General features: G+C 44.4%; 1 protein-coding gene across 16 annotated transcripts in view; it reads right to left on the reverse strand.

The window, feature by feature from the left end:
* NCOR1 (nuclear receptor corepressor 1) overlaps positions 1-14,618 on the reverse strand; it is a 1,251,773-nt gene that overhangs the window by 817,886 nt on the left and 419,269 nt on the right. For all 16 annotated transcript variants that reach the window (XM_069226323.1, XM_069226317.1, XM_069226319.1 and 13 more), the window contains one exon: positions 11,565-11,627. In XM_069226323.1, the coding sequence (XP_069082424.1) occupies positions 11,565-11,627 (63 nt within the window). The remainder of the gene's footprint in view (positions 1-11,564; positions 11,628-14,618) is intronic.

The following is a 14,618-nucleotide window of genomic DNA, read 5'->3' on the forward strand; positions in this document are numbered from 1 at the left end:
TATATAATGTTTCAAACTTTTCACTGGACTTCTGGAAAAAACATCTGTACATTATAAATCTCCAGTTTATTTAAAAATTGTCAGTAGCACCATATGACAACTTTTCAATGACAAAAGGAGCACATAAATCGACATGTAAAAAATGTATTGCAAACAAACCTTTTTCCCCACATATTTTGGCAACAGGACTTATTTAAGCCACATCCTATATTAACTTACATCTGCAATTCACTCTAACCGTGGTAGGTCTTTAAATCGAGTACTGTTTGCACTAGACGTTAAACTATGCACCATATAAATTTTACCATACTGAATCAGACTTGTATCCAGGAGTACACTATTTCCATTTCCCAGATGCACGCAGTCAATGTATGCTGTATATGGCTGTAGGCCCTTTACTACTTACTTTCTTTTCTCAAATGAGCGAGCTGTTTATTAAGTAGTCTGAGGAGCAGTAGCTTGAATGATGTCATCAATTACATAATTTGAGTTATCAATGTCATTTAATATGCTATGATAGGTTATGAGTGATGTGCGGTCTCAAGCAGTCTTAATCCCTTCTGTGCTGAGGACCGAAAGGTTCTGTCCTCTGCCACCCTGTGCTCCTGTGCTGAAGAACGAACTGTTCCGTCCTCGGCACAGGAGCAGGAAATCCCTCTGCAGAGCAATTTTTCTACAGAAACAGCCTTGGAAGTTGGGGAACAAGTTTCCTGCCGCCCGAAGGTTTTATTTTGGTTTTCACATTGCGCTGACGAAATGAAAATGAAATGAGACTATCAGCTCATTTCACTTTCCCTGCCTCTGTGTTCAGCCTCCCCCCAAGCACTGAGGCAGAAGGCAGAGGTATCACTGGAAAGATCAGAATCTCCCCTTTCCAATGGCTCCCTAGTGGACCCCTGCTTGGGGCTTGCCGCAAGAGGGCGATCCCCAAGCAGGGATCCACCCACTAGACACCGGGGAGGGGGGAGCTCGCTCCGCACGTTTTAGTGTAAATTCAGTCTTTCTGGCCCCCCTGTCCCACTAGACAGCAAGGACTTTTCTTTGTGTAGGGGTGGGTGTGAGGGGGGGGGGGGGGGAGGTGTGTGTGTGTGTGTGTGTATATATATATATATATAGAGACTGGCACTTGGCCGGCAGTTTGGTTGCGTGGATTCCCCTGCGTATTCTTAGCCAAAATCCCCTGCAAACCTAAAATGTAGCTATAAAGTTACATTTTCCTCACATTCCTGTGTGGGGAAGTTGTAGGATCACCACGTTGTAAGGTGCACGTTGGTCTTCTGTAAGTTCTTCAATTCCAGTAGATGCTTCTAAGAGCAGTTTACTCACCTTTTAATTATTCCCAGCCACCAGACTGCATCCAGACTTTCAGAGCAGTTGCTCCTGTGTCAGCAGATGGTGTCAGACTCCGTGGTGGCCTTGAACTGCTTCTGAAAATGACAGCACAGACCTGCATATGGGTGCCACCCTTGCATGCTGGTGTTAGTTCCTTTCTATCCACGCCCTTCAACATTGATCCAGAGCTCTGCTCCCTAAATGTTGGGAGTTTTACAAATTTCAAAATGTACATTTTCAGGTAGTGTGCTAGGGAAATGTCTCTTGTGAAAGTCACAGGCTTCAAAATTCCAGACAACAGAAAGGAGGTGTTGGTAACTGATCTACATAGTGTCTGCCTATAGTACTTAGGGTTCAGGCTAGGCTCAAAGTTGTGCAACAGATGAGCACTGTTACATCCGAAGGCTATCAGTGAGTGGGAAGCAAAGCATGATTTGCAGAGTGCAAGTAGTGAGGTATGTCTCACTCTAAAAGCACTGGACCTGCTCCATGTTCTGGTCCCACTCTAAATTTCTTTCTTTGGCCAAGTCATACTTGGTGTCCCAGAGCAAGTTGTACCACAAGCTTAAGAAATCCAAGCAGGACTCCTCTCACACTGGCCCCTCCCATGCCATGCCAGGGACATGCCCCTGAGCCAACATTGAAAGAAAACAATTCGGACGCCATCGTCCAACTCTGAGTTGATTCTGAGCCTTGTTCTGGTGCACCTGAGTTACCCGGGACATCATTGACCACACAGCAGGTAGAAGCCTTCATTCAGTAAGGTCATGCTGCAGCTGCTCTAGATGATTCAGACTCCCACTGGTTGCCTTTGCAGGGGCCCGCATTTTGACTTCAGCAGTTGGACAGACTGACTCTGTGGTGTCTTTACCTGCCTCTTTCCATGCGCAGGTCAACCTGGAAGAACTAGTCAGTCATTTCTAAGTGCCTTGGCACTGGCTAAGATTCTGCTGACACTGAATCCCATCCAATACCTATCCTGGTTCTGGAACAGAATTTGGCCCGCACTGGGTCTATTCCTTATGAGTTGTCTAGGCGTAGCCCCTAAACAAGGAGACAGATCTCCTGCTCCCTCTCACTGTACTTTTGCTGGCCTTTATCTAGCTCTGCAGAACGTTAGTGGACCGTGACACTTCCTCTGAGACAGAGCTGGACTCCTTACCGAGGCTCTCCACTGTGGAGGGTTCCTACTTCTCTGTAGTAGCCCATAGAGCATTCAACCGAAGTGCTAAACTTTCATCTACTTACAAAAGAGACTAAAGCAAACCTTCTTAGATCCTGCAACCTCAGAGCCTTTGCTCCCCTTCAACCAGGCCTGGATGGAAACTGGTGGCAACCTGTTGTAAGCTATTATACTTCCGCTTTACATGTAAGCTAACCTGCCGGAATATGGGACAAAATGCTTTTTATGCCTGCATTTATTTTAAAGGTGAGGAATCTGTGGTTAGATAGAGTATTGACTAGCAATAGTGTAAAGCAATGAGTCATGCATCAGTAAGCAAGAAGTTGGGCTAACACAGCAACCGGTACAGACGGATGCACAACGAGGCCTGCTTTTGGTCTTGCCTTCCTTATTTTTTGAGTTGTCATAGGCTAAAAAAGACCACCTTGAGGGTGTTGGTGGATAGATCAATGTTCTTCTTTGCAGCTGTTGGTCTCAATTACATGCTGATAGTCCTCTTGTGCTGCAGACTGAGAATCCAATCCTGCCCGAATGAGCAGTTTGTCACGTTTTTCTAAACGTTTTTTCTCTAAGTCTTTTCTTAGGAAGAAAGGTCACTTTATGGTGTGAGAATTAACATTTGCTAGACTTTCAATGTTTTTCTTAATCTGCTTCTTAACAGTGGACATTACTGTTCTTTTATAGTATTTTGTGTTTTGTTTCATACTCTTGTATCGGTGGTGAAAGTTGTTTGCAGAATCTCACCTTCCAGAAAAGCTAGAGTCCATTTTTTTTTAGTTACCTCTTCCATGTGCAGATAGTGGGCCAAGTTGGGTTAAAAGTAAATTTGAAACCATGGAATGGGAACTCCTCCTACTGTACTATCTAATATTTAGGTCTCTTTTAGTGTAAACTACAGGAGGGCGAGCAACTGAAAACCTAAGCCAGATGGCTGGCTCTGCTTGATGACCTCAAGCCCAAAATAAGCCAAGCTTCCATGTGGCTTCTGTCTGCCACCAACACTCTACACTCAGGGGCTCAGAGGAAAAAACAAAAATAGCATTTGAGATCAAAAGTAGAGACAGATACACATTTAGTGGCTGATTTGTACAAAATGAACCCAGATGACATGGGAATTATCTCTACTTCCCTGCATAATCAAGTTGTGTGATTTAAGGCAAATAATTGTTTTCACCTATCTTCCATTTTCTTCATTGTGGAAGATAAAAGCCCCTACAAATATGAGTTAAGACTACAAGGTTTACAAACATACTACAGTTGATTTAATAGACTATAATATTGCTCTATTTATAAGAATATGGGCCACATACATGTTTGCGCACAACAACTGACTTGCTTCTTAATTAACAAATGGCTGGTTCTTGTCATTTTTAAAAATGATCACTTTTAATATGCACCTATTAATGCATTGATTTAATGTGTCATATTAATGTCAAACCTTCCTCGTATTAAAGGCCCTTTTTGAATTTCAAAGACCTCATTATATTTTACATTATATTTGTTGCATGATTTACATGCCAAACATTTCACGGCTCAGCTCATACTTGGGCTAGGCTGAGGATCAGTAGGACTGAAGAAAGGCTGTGATGAACAGTAAGAGTTTTGGTTGCTGGATACAGACAACTGCTCCTAAAATCTTGTAGGAAGTGACATTCCATTCTCCACTAAGCACGTCATACACAGCCATCACTGCATACATAAGCTAAGCTTAGCTCATTGTCTTGCAGTAGGGTCTCCTAGCTTAGGCCGTGCCTTCTGTGCCACTGAAATTGTTTTTCCTTCCAGTTTCTACCTCCTCAAAGGTTGCGATGCATTCACATGATGGTTTTCATGGGGACATCGGCAGAGCGTGTGCAAGGATAGGAGGGCTGGGTCGGCGGTACCTGCTGCTAATTAAACACGGACCAATAGTTCAAGGATCAGAGTGATTTCTGCACAATCTACCATCCACATGCAGGAAATTAGTGCAACCAAACATGTACAGAAAAGTCCAGCGGAGAACGACAGTCAAGTTGTCTTCTGGGAGGACATGCACAGCTTCCCGCACAACAAGTAGAGGAGAGCTACTAGAGGAGGAGCCACCTAGACCACCATCAGTGACATGTGGGGTTGTGCAGGCACATGATTAAGGCAAAGTCACAAGCAAGTGAGAAATAAGCTTTTGCAGCATTAATCTCCTATACAGTCAAATGCTGCGCATTATTCTACCATATAATGGTTGTGCCCAGAAACAGAATATAAAATTAAGTTCAACATTGTGTGTGTCAACTACAGGTAGAGTTGAAGTGACCTCCCTATGCGTGCACGCCCACAATGTCCTAGCATGTATTCTCAGTCTTCATGCTGTTGGCTTTTGTAGCACAAAACAAGGAAGAATTTTTAAAATGACAGCGAGAGAGATGAGGGCCACCATAAAAGAAATCATCCAAAGAACTTTCGAGGAAATAAGATGGTTGCCAGTGATCCATGACAAAAAGAAGTAACATTGCGGTTTAAACAGTAAGCACCTTCTGCTTCGACAAGGAGAAGGACTTTGAAGAATCCTAAATGAACAAGAGCAAGGGCCAAAGTAAGAGTGGATGCGTGGAGAACTTCTACCAGGGGAATTTAAGAATGTTTGTTTGGAGACCACTTGATAACTTTAGATCTCTTTGTAATATTAAGAGTAATAGAAAATATACCATTTAGGGTTTTGTTCCTAGTGTCGCCAAAAAGTAGTAACTCCCACAGGGTGAGCAGTTTACACCGACTAAGAGCCATATGTTTGGAGGGTGCTGAGCTTGGGCAGTCTTTCAGCCAAAGAATCGTAAGATTAGGGCGCAAAAAAGGTGGGCACACTATTCCATGAGTGTAGGAAGCTGGCTCTCCATATGGTGCACTAGAATGAAGTACATCGTGCAGAGTCCAGTGGATCCCCAAAGGTTTGAAGAGGCAGAAATAGATAGGTCTAATTCTCTATTTGCGGTAGTGTGGGCTAGCCGTTAGGCTTGTCAAGAAGTCGTATTAAGCATTTGTTGTACTGACAGAGGCAATAAATGAGACACAAACTCAAAGAATAAATCAGAGACCTATTTAGATAAAATATCAGTTGCTTTTATATATGCTTTGAACCAAAGAACGTCATTATAAGGTAAGCAGTTTTTAATTCAAAAATACTTTTCAGTTTCAAAAATCGACAGTGCAATTTTCAGAGTCTTCACCTATGGGAGGAAAAGAAGTATGCAGTTTTGCAGGTAAAATACACGACTTACAAATCCTGTCTTCAGTGTTTTAGGTCAACACCAGGCAAGGTACAAATCAGCACTGTGCGGTCGGGTACAGTGGTAGAATTTGGAGTCGGGTGCCCAATGTTATCCAGTGGAGATTGGGGGTGAATGAAGATGCGCTGCTCACAGGTTAGTAAAATAAGGGTGTCAGAGGTTGTTCTACTGGGGTTGAGGTAAGCCCTGGGGGGCCACAAGGCAGCACCAAACTTATACCCTCAGTGGCACATTGGTGGCCGGTTGCAAAGTGCCAACATAGTGTTGGGCGTCCAATGTTAACCAACAGAGGCGGGGGTAACCGATGAAAGGATGCTCACAGTGGAGTAGAGTAGGGTCAAGGGTCAATCTCCTGGAGTTGAGGTAAGCACAAGGGGGCCACAAGGTAACACCAAACGTACACCCTCAGCAGCACAGGGGCGGCCGGGTGCAGAATGCCAACACAGCAACAGGCGTCCAATGTTATCCAATAGGGGAAATCAGTTTCAGAAACAGGCTGCAGGCTCTGGCCAGGAGGCCTGGCGAGGACAACCCACAGCTGCCCAGGTAAGTAGAGATGCCAGGGGTTGCAGGGACACAGACAGTCCGAGGGGTTCAGGGTGCAGGGCTGTCTTTTGGCATCGGAAAAAGTTCACAGGCAACTCGTGGTCAGTTGAGTTCCACAGATAGGGGCTGCAGGCGTCACTGTGGAGTCAGGCAGGGGTCAGCTCACGGTGGACTCTTGGTCAGAAGCGAAGGGGATCCTTCACAACATGGGTGGGCTACCTGGACTCAGGCTGTGGGTGTCAGGTGCAGAGGTGGATCCAGAGGCGGATTTGAGGTTCCTCAGGAAGACTTCTTTGGAGTTGGTTTCTTTAGGATACGTCTACTGTTCACCTTGGTCTTTATCAAAGGCAGGCAGTCCTCCCAAAGCTTTGGAGGTCGCTGGGCTGCAGGAACATTTGCCTTTTAGGTGCAGGTTCTTCGAGGACTGCAGACAGGCCGGTAGGGCTGGAGCCAAGTCAGTTGGTGTCTTCAGTCTTCTGTGCTGTTGCGACTTCTGTGGTGTCCGGTTCTTCTTAGGTCGTCAGAAATCTGAGTTCTAGGGTTCTAGGGTTCAGGGGTGCAATCAACATACATACAGGGAATGCCAGGTGGTAGCCAATGGGCTACTCACCTTTAGTCACCCTTTCCATGACTACTTCCTGGCAAAGCCCTAACCATAGTGCCCTAATTATTTCCACACAAGATGGAGGAAATTGAAAGGCAGTGTCCACTTAAGCTTGTCCACCTTAGGGGTGGGACTGGCATGAAGTGGCCACACCTCCTAATCTGCCAAATTTTCCCGCCAGTCTTGCCACCAAAAGTGGGGTCAGGAACTGGTGGTCAGCCTCCTCCACCATTTTTAGAGGCCTGGTTTCCATTACAAAGGCAGCAAGGCCTTTGAAGCTCCCCACCAGGAATGTCCATTCTGCCTGGGAGACGAGGTCACACCTCTGCCCAGAGCAGGCCTTATTCCGAGTCCTCAAGAGCATTGGCTCTCATCTGAGGGGGCCAGAACTCTGTCTCAGGTGTCTGCACTGGTTTTGACCAGTCAGTGCCCAAGCTAGGAGCTGGTAGGTTTCAGCGAGCACCTCTAAAATGCCATCTGAGTGCATGTATTAAATCCATAACTGGATTCAGTGAGGGGTTAATAATACGAGATGTTCAATACCAAACATTCCTATCTTCAGTGGAGCAATCATGCTGCTATGGAACTCTACGTGTCCAGTGTCCAGCACATGTACTTAAAATGGCTTCCCTGCTCACTTACTAAGTGTGTGAATTGACAAAGATGTAACAGGGGTATATCTGCTCACACAGTTATGCTCTCACATGTAATATAATGCACCATGCCTTTAGGGCTGTAAGGGCTGCTAGAGGGATGAAATATATTGCATGCAGTGTAAAGAGGGCAGGGCACCCAGGCTGTGGGCCATGTCATGTTTTCAATTTATCTCTGAACCAAGACACACAGTCTGCAATGGCAGCACCGTGTGCAGTTGGTGAGAGGATCCTTGAGGGTGGCACAATGTGCTGCAGCCCTCAGGGGCCTTCTCTGGTGTCCTATGCTCTAGGTACCAAGGGTACAATTTACATGGGACTTAGAGTGGCAACGAAAGGGTTTGCCAATTGGGAAAAACGACTTTGAAGTTTTGGGGAAAGCGATCTGGCACTGGGAACCTGTTTGGCAGGGGCCCAGTGCACTTTCAGTCAAAATGTTACCAAAACCAGGCAAAAAAAAGTTGGTGGGGGGGTACTGATTATGTCAAAAGAAGCACTTTCCTACATGACCCCTTCCTAAATGAAAGAGGATGAAGCTAATCCATCCCTGGGGAGTCGTCTTATTTAAAGTGGAAGAATCTGGAAAGGCCATTTGCATTTCCATTCCCTGTAGGGAGATGGAAAACAATAACAGTTTGGGGTTTTCACTTTTCATTAGCGATCTGAGAAGCCAGTGGTCAGTATGACCTAATAAGTGAGAACCAAACAAGTATGGTCTCGGCTTCTTCAGGGACCAAACCACAGAGAAGGCTTCCCTCTTGATGGCACTCCAACACTGCTCTCGGGGACTTAATCTCCTGCTAAGGAAATCAACAGTTTGATCATGGCCATCATTTATTTCAGACAGGACTGCTCCTATCCCATATCCGAAGGCATCTAGTTGCACAATGAACTGATCAGAGTAATCTGGAGCTTTTAGAATAGGTGCTGAGCACATTGCTTCTTTCAGCCTGTCAAAGTCCTTTTGACAGATGACTGTCCAGTCTACCTTTTTGGTCATCTTTTTCGATGTGAGTTCCAGTGAGGATGACACAATGGTGCCAAAGCCCTTCACATATCTTCTCTAATACCCAGTCAAAGCAAGGAATGCCCTGACTTGGGTTTGGGATGTTGGAGGTTCCCAGTCCAGAACAGTCTGGATCTTGGATTGGAGTGTTTAAACCTGGCCTCCACCAACAAGGTGTCCCAAGTATACAACCTGAACCTGCCCTATCTGGCACTTGTTTGCCTCGATAGTGAGGCCTGCACTTATCAGAGCCTCAAGGACCTTCCTGAGGTGGATCAGGTGATCCTGCCAGGTACATCGGAGGATAGCCAACATCTAGATATGCTGCACTAAAGTCTTCTAACCCAGCAAGGACTTTATTCACTAACCTCTGGAAGGTGGCAGGGGCATTCTTCAGACCAAAGGGCATAACAGTGAACTGATGATGACCATCGGGAGTGGAGAATGCAGATCTTTCTTTTGATCCTGGAGTCAGGCCTGTCGGCCAGTACCCTGGTGTGAGATCCAAAGTACTCCAATATCTGGCTGCGCCCAGTCTGTCAATGAATTCATCTGCTCTTGGAATTGGGTGGGCATCTGTCTTGGTCACTGCATTGAGACCCCTATATCCACACAGAACCTCATCTCTTTCTTTCCACCGTAGGAATGAGGTTTGTGGACTAGCACAACTGGGCTGACCTAGTGGCTCTCAGTACTCAATGACTTAACTGCAGCATCTTGCTGACTTCAGCTTTGATGCACTCCTTGACATGGCCAGATTGTCTGCATATTTAGTTTCTGACAGGTAAACTGTCTCCTGTGTCCACACCACGCATTATGCAGCACTACAGCAATGCAGGAGGTCATCATCCCAAACAGTTTCTAAATCATTCTAACCCCTTCAAAATGTTAGGCCTGAAAAAGAGCCAGCAGCATTTAGAATGCCATAACCCATTCTTGAGTGGGTTAGGCTTTGCCTGTGACAGTTTGCATATGTGACCGTTTAAAACCGCTACCAATGAGGGCTCACTCTGCTGAGTGCAAAGATGGGACTTTTCTTTATCTGAATGATAGCTTGGTATGCAGTCATGCCATCTGTGGGTGAAGACTTGACTGGATACAGCTCAAGGTTTGAGTCATCCTCAGGGTCAGCATTGTAATGCGGGCCATCCTGGTGGGTCTGGATCAAAGTATGGGCCTTAAGGATCATGCTGGTTGTCAAGGTCAGTGTGTGACCAGAGTCCTGTTCTTCATGTTTAGAAACAAACCCAGTTCACTGGAGCTCTGATGGCTGGGGCCATGCCAAGTGTATCCCAAACCACAACCTCCTTGGTCAGTGGCTGGAGGACACTAGGTCACTGTTTTATTCTAGAGTAGGGTTTCTTTGTCTGAGTGGGTTTCCTTTGCTTTTACTGGTACACTGGACAATGGCAAACATAAATGGCTCATTAGCTTCAGGAAACCTGCAGTGCTACTGGCCATAAATTCACATAAAGCAACCTGAAATTAGGGAATTCCAGAGGTGCTTCCCAGGAAATGATCCATAGTCTGCCTGTCCAGTCATCTATTTTGGTGGCCTAGGATGCCCATATTTACACCTGTGCCAGAGGGAAATAAAAGATGTCTCAAAGGCAAGCTTTTAGTTTGTGTCTCATTGGCTGCAGATACACCTCCTCCCCCAGTCCTGAATCACTCTAATCTCTACGGGCATGGGGATATATTATTCTGAAGGTGTGTCACGCTAAACCCCAATTTCAATATGGCACAAGCGTGTAAATGTTCTGGGTGCACTTGTTCCAGAGCTTCCCAACCAGATGCAGATATTGTCCATAAAACTGTGTTCAAAGGACAGGTGGTAGTCTATTCCAAATCTCTGCCCTTTGAAAAACGATCAATCTTGTGAAATCAGTTAGGTCCTTAACTGATTACTAACTGAACCAGAGGCCTTCTAGACAGACTATCAGACCAATTTTAGTTGTGCTGAACCACATGAAGAGACTCCGAACACCTTAAGCAACCAAAAAAATTGGAGAACAGAAACCACTCAACATCTAAGATACTATGATTCAGATCCAAAACTCAGGTAAAAACATCATCAAGCTATCCCGGTTGAACACTGAGCTGCGAAGAGAATGCAATAAGCAGGAGAGAGGTGCTGCATGGTGCACTTATCACCTTAAGTAGGCATAACCTTCATAATACTCACAGTCCTCCTCAACTCAATTTCCCACTTCCAACCCAAGTTACATCACACATGGCATTACCACTCTTCACCCTTTGGAAGAGTGAGGCATGATCACTGTTCGCGTTACCCACATTTCAAGAGCTATTCTAAAGGCTTTACAGGAATGTGGAATTTGTACAGCCTTGTAGCTGAGGCCATGCCAGGTGGGACACAAATAAGAATGTTGGAGCCCCATCTCCACTCAGCTATACGCCACATAGACCTGACATCTTTACACAGTTGGTTCACAGCTTTTCAAGTCTACTGCAGTACTCTTGAATACACAATCATCACTTTCTCCAGGGAGTTGCCTCTTTTATAACCAATTCATGATCTTGCAACATACTCACCGACCAAGCTGAGGATACAAAGCCTATACTGAGAGAAAGAGCCAGGGGACGATCAGAAGGGGAGATATAATAGACCATTACATTTTCTAATCTTAATCAGCCTGCTTTTCTTCTGATTCAATCAAAAACTAGGCACTTCATATTTGGCCAATCTCTCAGCTGTTGTGTGACAGTCACCTAGCTCATAGATAATGGAAATACCTCCGAAGTGGAACAACAAGCAGAATCGCACAGAAAAAAGAAATTAACCAGGAAAACAGCTATTTTCCCCAAAAAACAGAAAGGTAAACATAAATACTGCAGGCTTTGTCTTTCCGTGGCTGCCTCGTTCCCAAAGGGAAAGAAGTCAAGAGGTGGAGCTTTAGTTGTAGATTTATGCAAAAGAGAAATTCACAAAAGTAAAAGTGAATATCTTTTTTTATTTTACCTTTCTTAGCCACTTCCATCTCTTCTTCAGTCCAGCGCGATGTTTCTACTGGCTCAGCAGATGCTGAAAAACAAGCAATTCATTGCATGAGACAATTAAATATATGTTCATATATACATTTTTGCATTTAAAACGCTTATAGTCCAGTTATACTAACATCTGATGGTCAGAAATAATCGGCCTTTCTGCTTTTTTGTATGAGACAATTGTTCAGGCCGAATGCTGCTTGGTGAGCTACAGTGCTCCATAGAAGCACAGATCAAGTTAAAAAATGGTGCTTTTGTACCCTTTAGAGAAAGCTGAAATCTGAATGGTTTTAGAAGTCAACAATGTTTTGGCTCCGATGTGGTATGTAGCTGTCTCGGTTCTGAAGTGGAAGCCTCCATCTTTTTACTCGATGCCGAAACAGGCATGGTAGACTGTTCGATGGAGTGAGTTTTGGTCTTTTTCAGCACTGAAGCACAGGGTCGGTCGATGATATGTTGTTTTTGGGTCAGACCATGGCCGGCAAGCGGTGGTGGACCCAAGGCCTTTTGTAACTTTTTAATCTGTTTTTGATGGGAAGGGGCTAGGAATAATTTGGCTGTCCCCATCTGCGTCGCGGTCGGAGTCTGGGATGGAGACACAGTCTGTGCCTGTTCCTCACCAAAGATGTCGGGTGTTTGTTCCGCTGACTTCGATGCCCTCTCTAGCTATCCTGCTCTTTGATCCTGTAAGGTCTTTTTGGATCAGAAGGATCGGCACACCTCGCAGGTCTCTTCTTTGTGGTCCAGAGAGAGGCAGTATTTGCACACCGACTGCTGGTCTGTGTAGGGGAACTAGGCATGGCACTGAGGACAGAATTGAAATGGAGTCCGATCCATGAGCCTGTGACGCAGTAAGCCCGAGAAGGGTGTGGGCGCCCAAAACGGCATCTAACCAATCCCGACACTACAATCGGATTGAGTGTAGTCAGAAAAACATTCGAAAAAAGGTACTGACGTTGAAGGAAAAAATAGAGAAGTTCAGATAGTACCGAACCGAGATCTAACGGAGCGAGAGGGAACATGTCCTAACCCGAGTGCCGAAAGAAAATCTAACAAAGGACTCAATGCCCATGAGCACTATCACTAAGGGGAGGAGTCATTTGCTCTCATGACTCAAAAAAGCTTCTTCGAAGAAAAACAACTTGTAACATTCTGAGCCCAACACTAGATGTTGATATATGCACACCATGTATATCTGCAGCTACAAATGCCATCAAATATATATATGGAAAATGTCACTTACCCAGTGTACATCTGTTCGTGGCATGTAGTTCTGGAGATTCACATGCTATGCATTATTCTGCCATCTAGTGTTGGGCTCGGGGTGTTACAAGTTGTTTTTCTTCGAAGAAGTCTTTTTGGAGTCACAGGATCGATTGACTACTCCTCTCTGTCATTCTGCGCATGGGCATTGACTCCGTTGTAAGATGATTCCCACAACAGGGTGTAGGAAGGAGTGATAGAGTAATAATATAAATGTTGTACAGAAATAGTAAGTAAAAATAGATATCCATGCAAATGTAAATGTATACATATATGTACAGATTATTAAAATTGCAACGACTACATGCTTCCAGGGAGGTGGGAGGGTGCATGTGAATCTGCAGCACTACATGCCACAAACAGATGTACACTGGGTAAGTGACATTTTCCGTTCGATGGCATGTCTAGCTGCAGATACACATGCTATGCATAGACTACAAAGCAGTTACTCCCCCCAAAAAATGCGGTGGCTAGCCTGTAGGAGTTGGAGTGGTGTAGACGATGTGTCAGCTTTATATATGTCTGCCATTGGTATGTTTCCTAAAAATGCCATAGATGAACCTTTTTTCCTAGTGGAATGTGCTTTAGATGTGATTAAAAGTTGTCTTTTTGCCTTAATGTAACATGTTTGTATAATTTAACAACCCATCTTGCTAATCCTTGTTTAGAGATAGGATTCCCTTTATGTGGTTGTTGAAAGGCAACGAAAAGCTGTTTTGTTTTTCTGAATTCTTTTGTTCTATCCACATAGTACATTATAGCTCTTTTAAGGTCAAGAGTGTGAAGGGCTCTTTCTGCAATTGAATCTGGCAGTGGGAAGAAGACTGGCAATTCCACTGTTTGGTTTATGTGGAAAGGTGATACAATTTTGGCAGAAATTTTGGATTAGTTCTAAGCACAACTTTATGTATGTGTACTTGGAAAAACGGTTCTTCAAGAGTGAATGCTTGTATTTCACTAACTCTTCGTAACAAAGTAATGGCCACTAGGAAAGCAACTTTCCAGGTTAAGAATTGAATCTCACAGGAATGCATGGGTTCAAAAGGTGGGCCCATTGGTCTCGTTGAGTACAAAATTGAGATTCCAAGCAGGAACAGGTGGTGTTCTAGGTGGAATAATACGTTTTAGTCCTTCCATGAAGGCTCTTATAACTGGGACTCTAAAGAGGGAGATATGTTGAATAGTTTGTAAGTATGCTGATATTGCAGTAAGATGGATTTTAGTAGATGAGAAAGCTACATTTAACTTCTGTAAATGAAGTAGGTAGCATACAATATCTTCTATTGATGCTGTAAGTGGGTCAGTATTTTTAGATTGACAGTAATAAACAAATTGTTTCCAACTGTTAGCATTGCATTGCCTAGTTGTAAGCTTGCATGGTTGTTTGAGAACTTCCATGCATTCTAATGGAAGTTGTAAGTATCCAAATTCTATGATTTCAGGAGCCAAATCGCTAAGTTGAGAGCACTGGGATTTGGATGTCTGATTTGTCCTTTGTTTTGTGTTAACAAATCCGGTCTGTTTGGAAGTTTGTAGTGAGGTACTACTGATCGGCTAGCTGACTGTGTATTCCTGGAATGTTTTCTGCTAGTAGATGAATGTGATTGTAACTTGCCCATTTCCATATTGTTTGGGCTAGAAGGGACAGTTGAGATGAATGCGGCCTGCCTTGTTTCTTTAGGTAAATACATGGTCGTCATATTGTCTGTTTTTATCAAGACAGTCTTGTGTTTGAGAAGTGGTTGTAACGCTTTTAGGGCAAAGC

This window comes from Pleurodeles waltl, chromosome 3_1 (genome assembly GCF_031143425.1).
Source record: "Pleurodeles waltl isolate 20211129_DDA chromosome 3_1, aPleWal1.hap1.20221129, whole genome shotgun sequence".
Taxonomy (NCBI): domain Eukaryota; kingdom Metazoa; phylum Chordata; class Amphibia; order Caudata; family Salamandridae; genus Pleurodeles; species Pleurodeles waltl.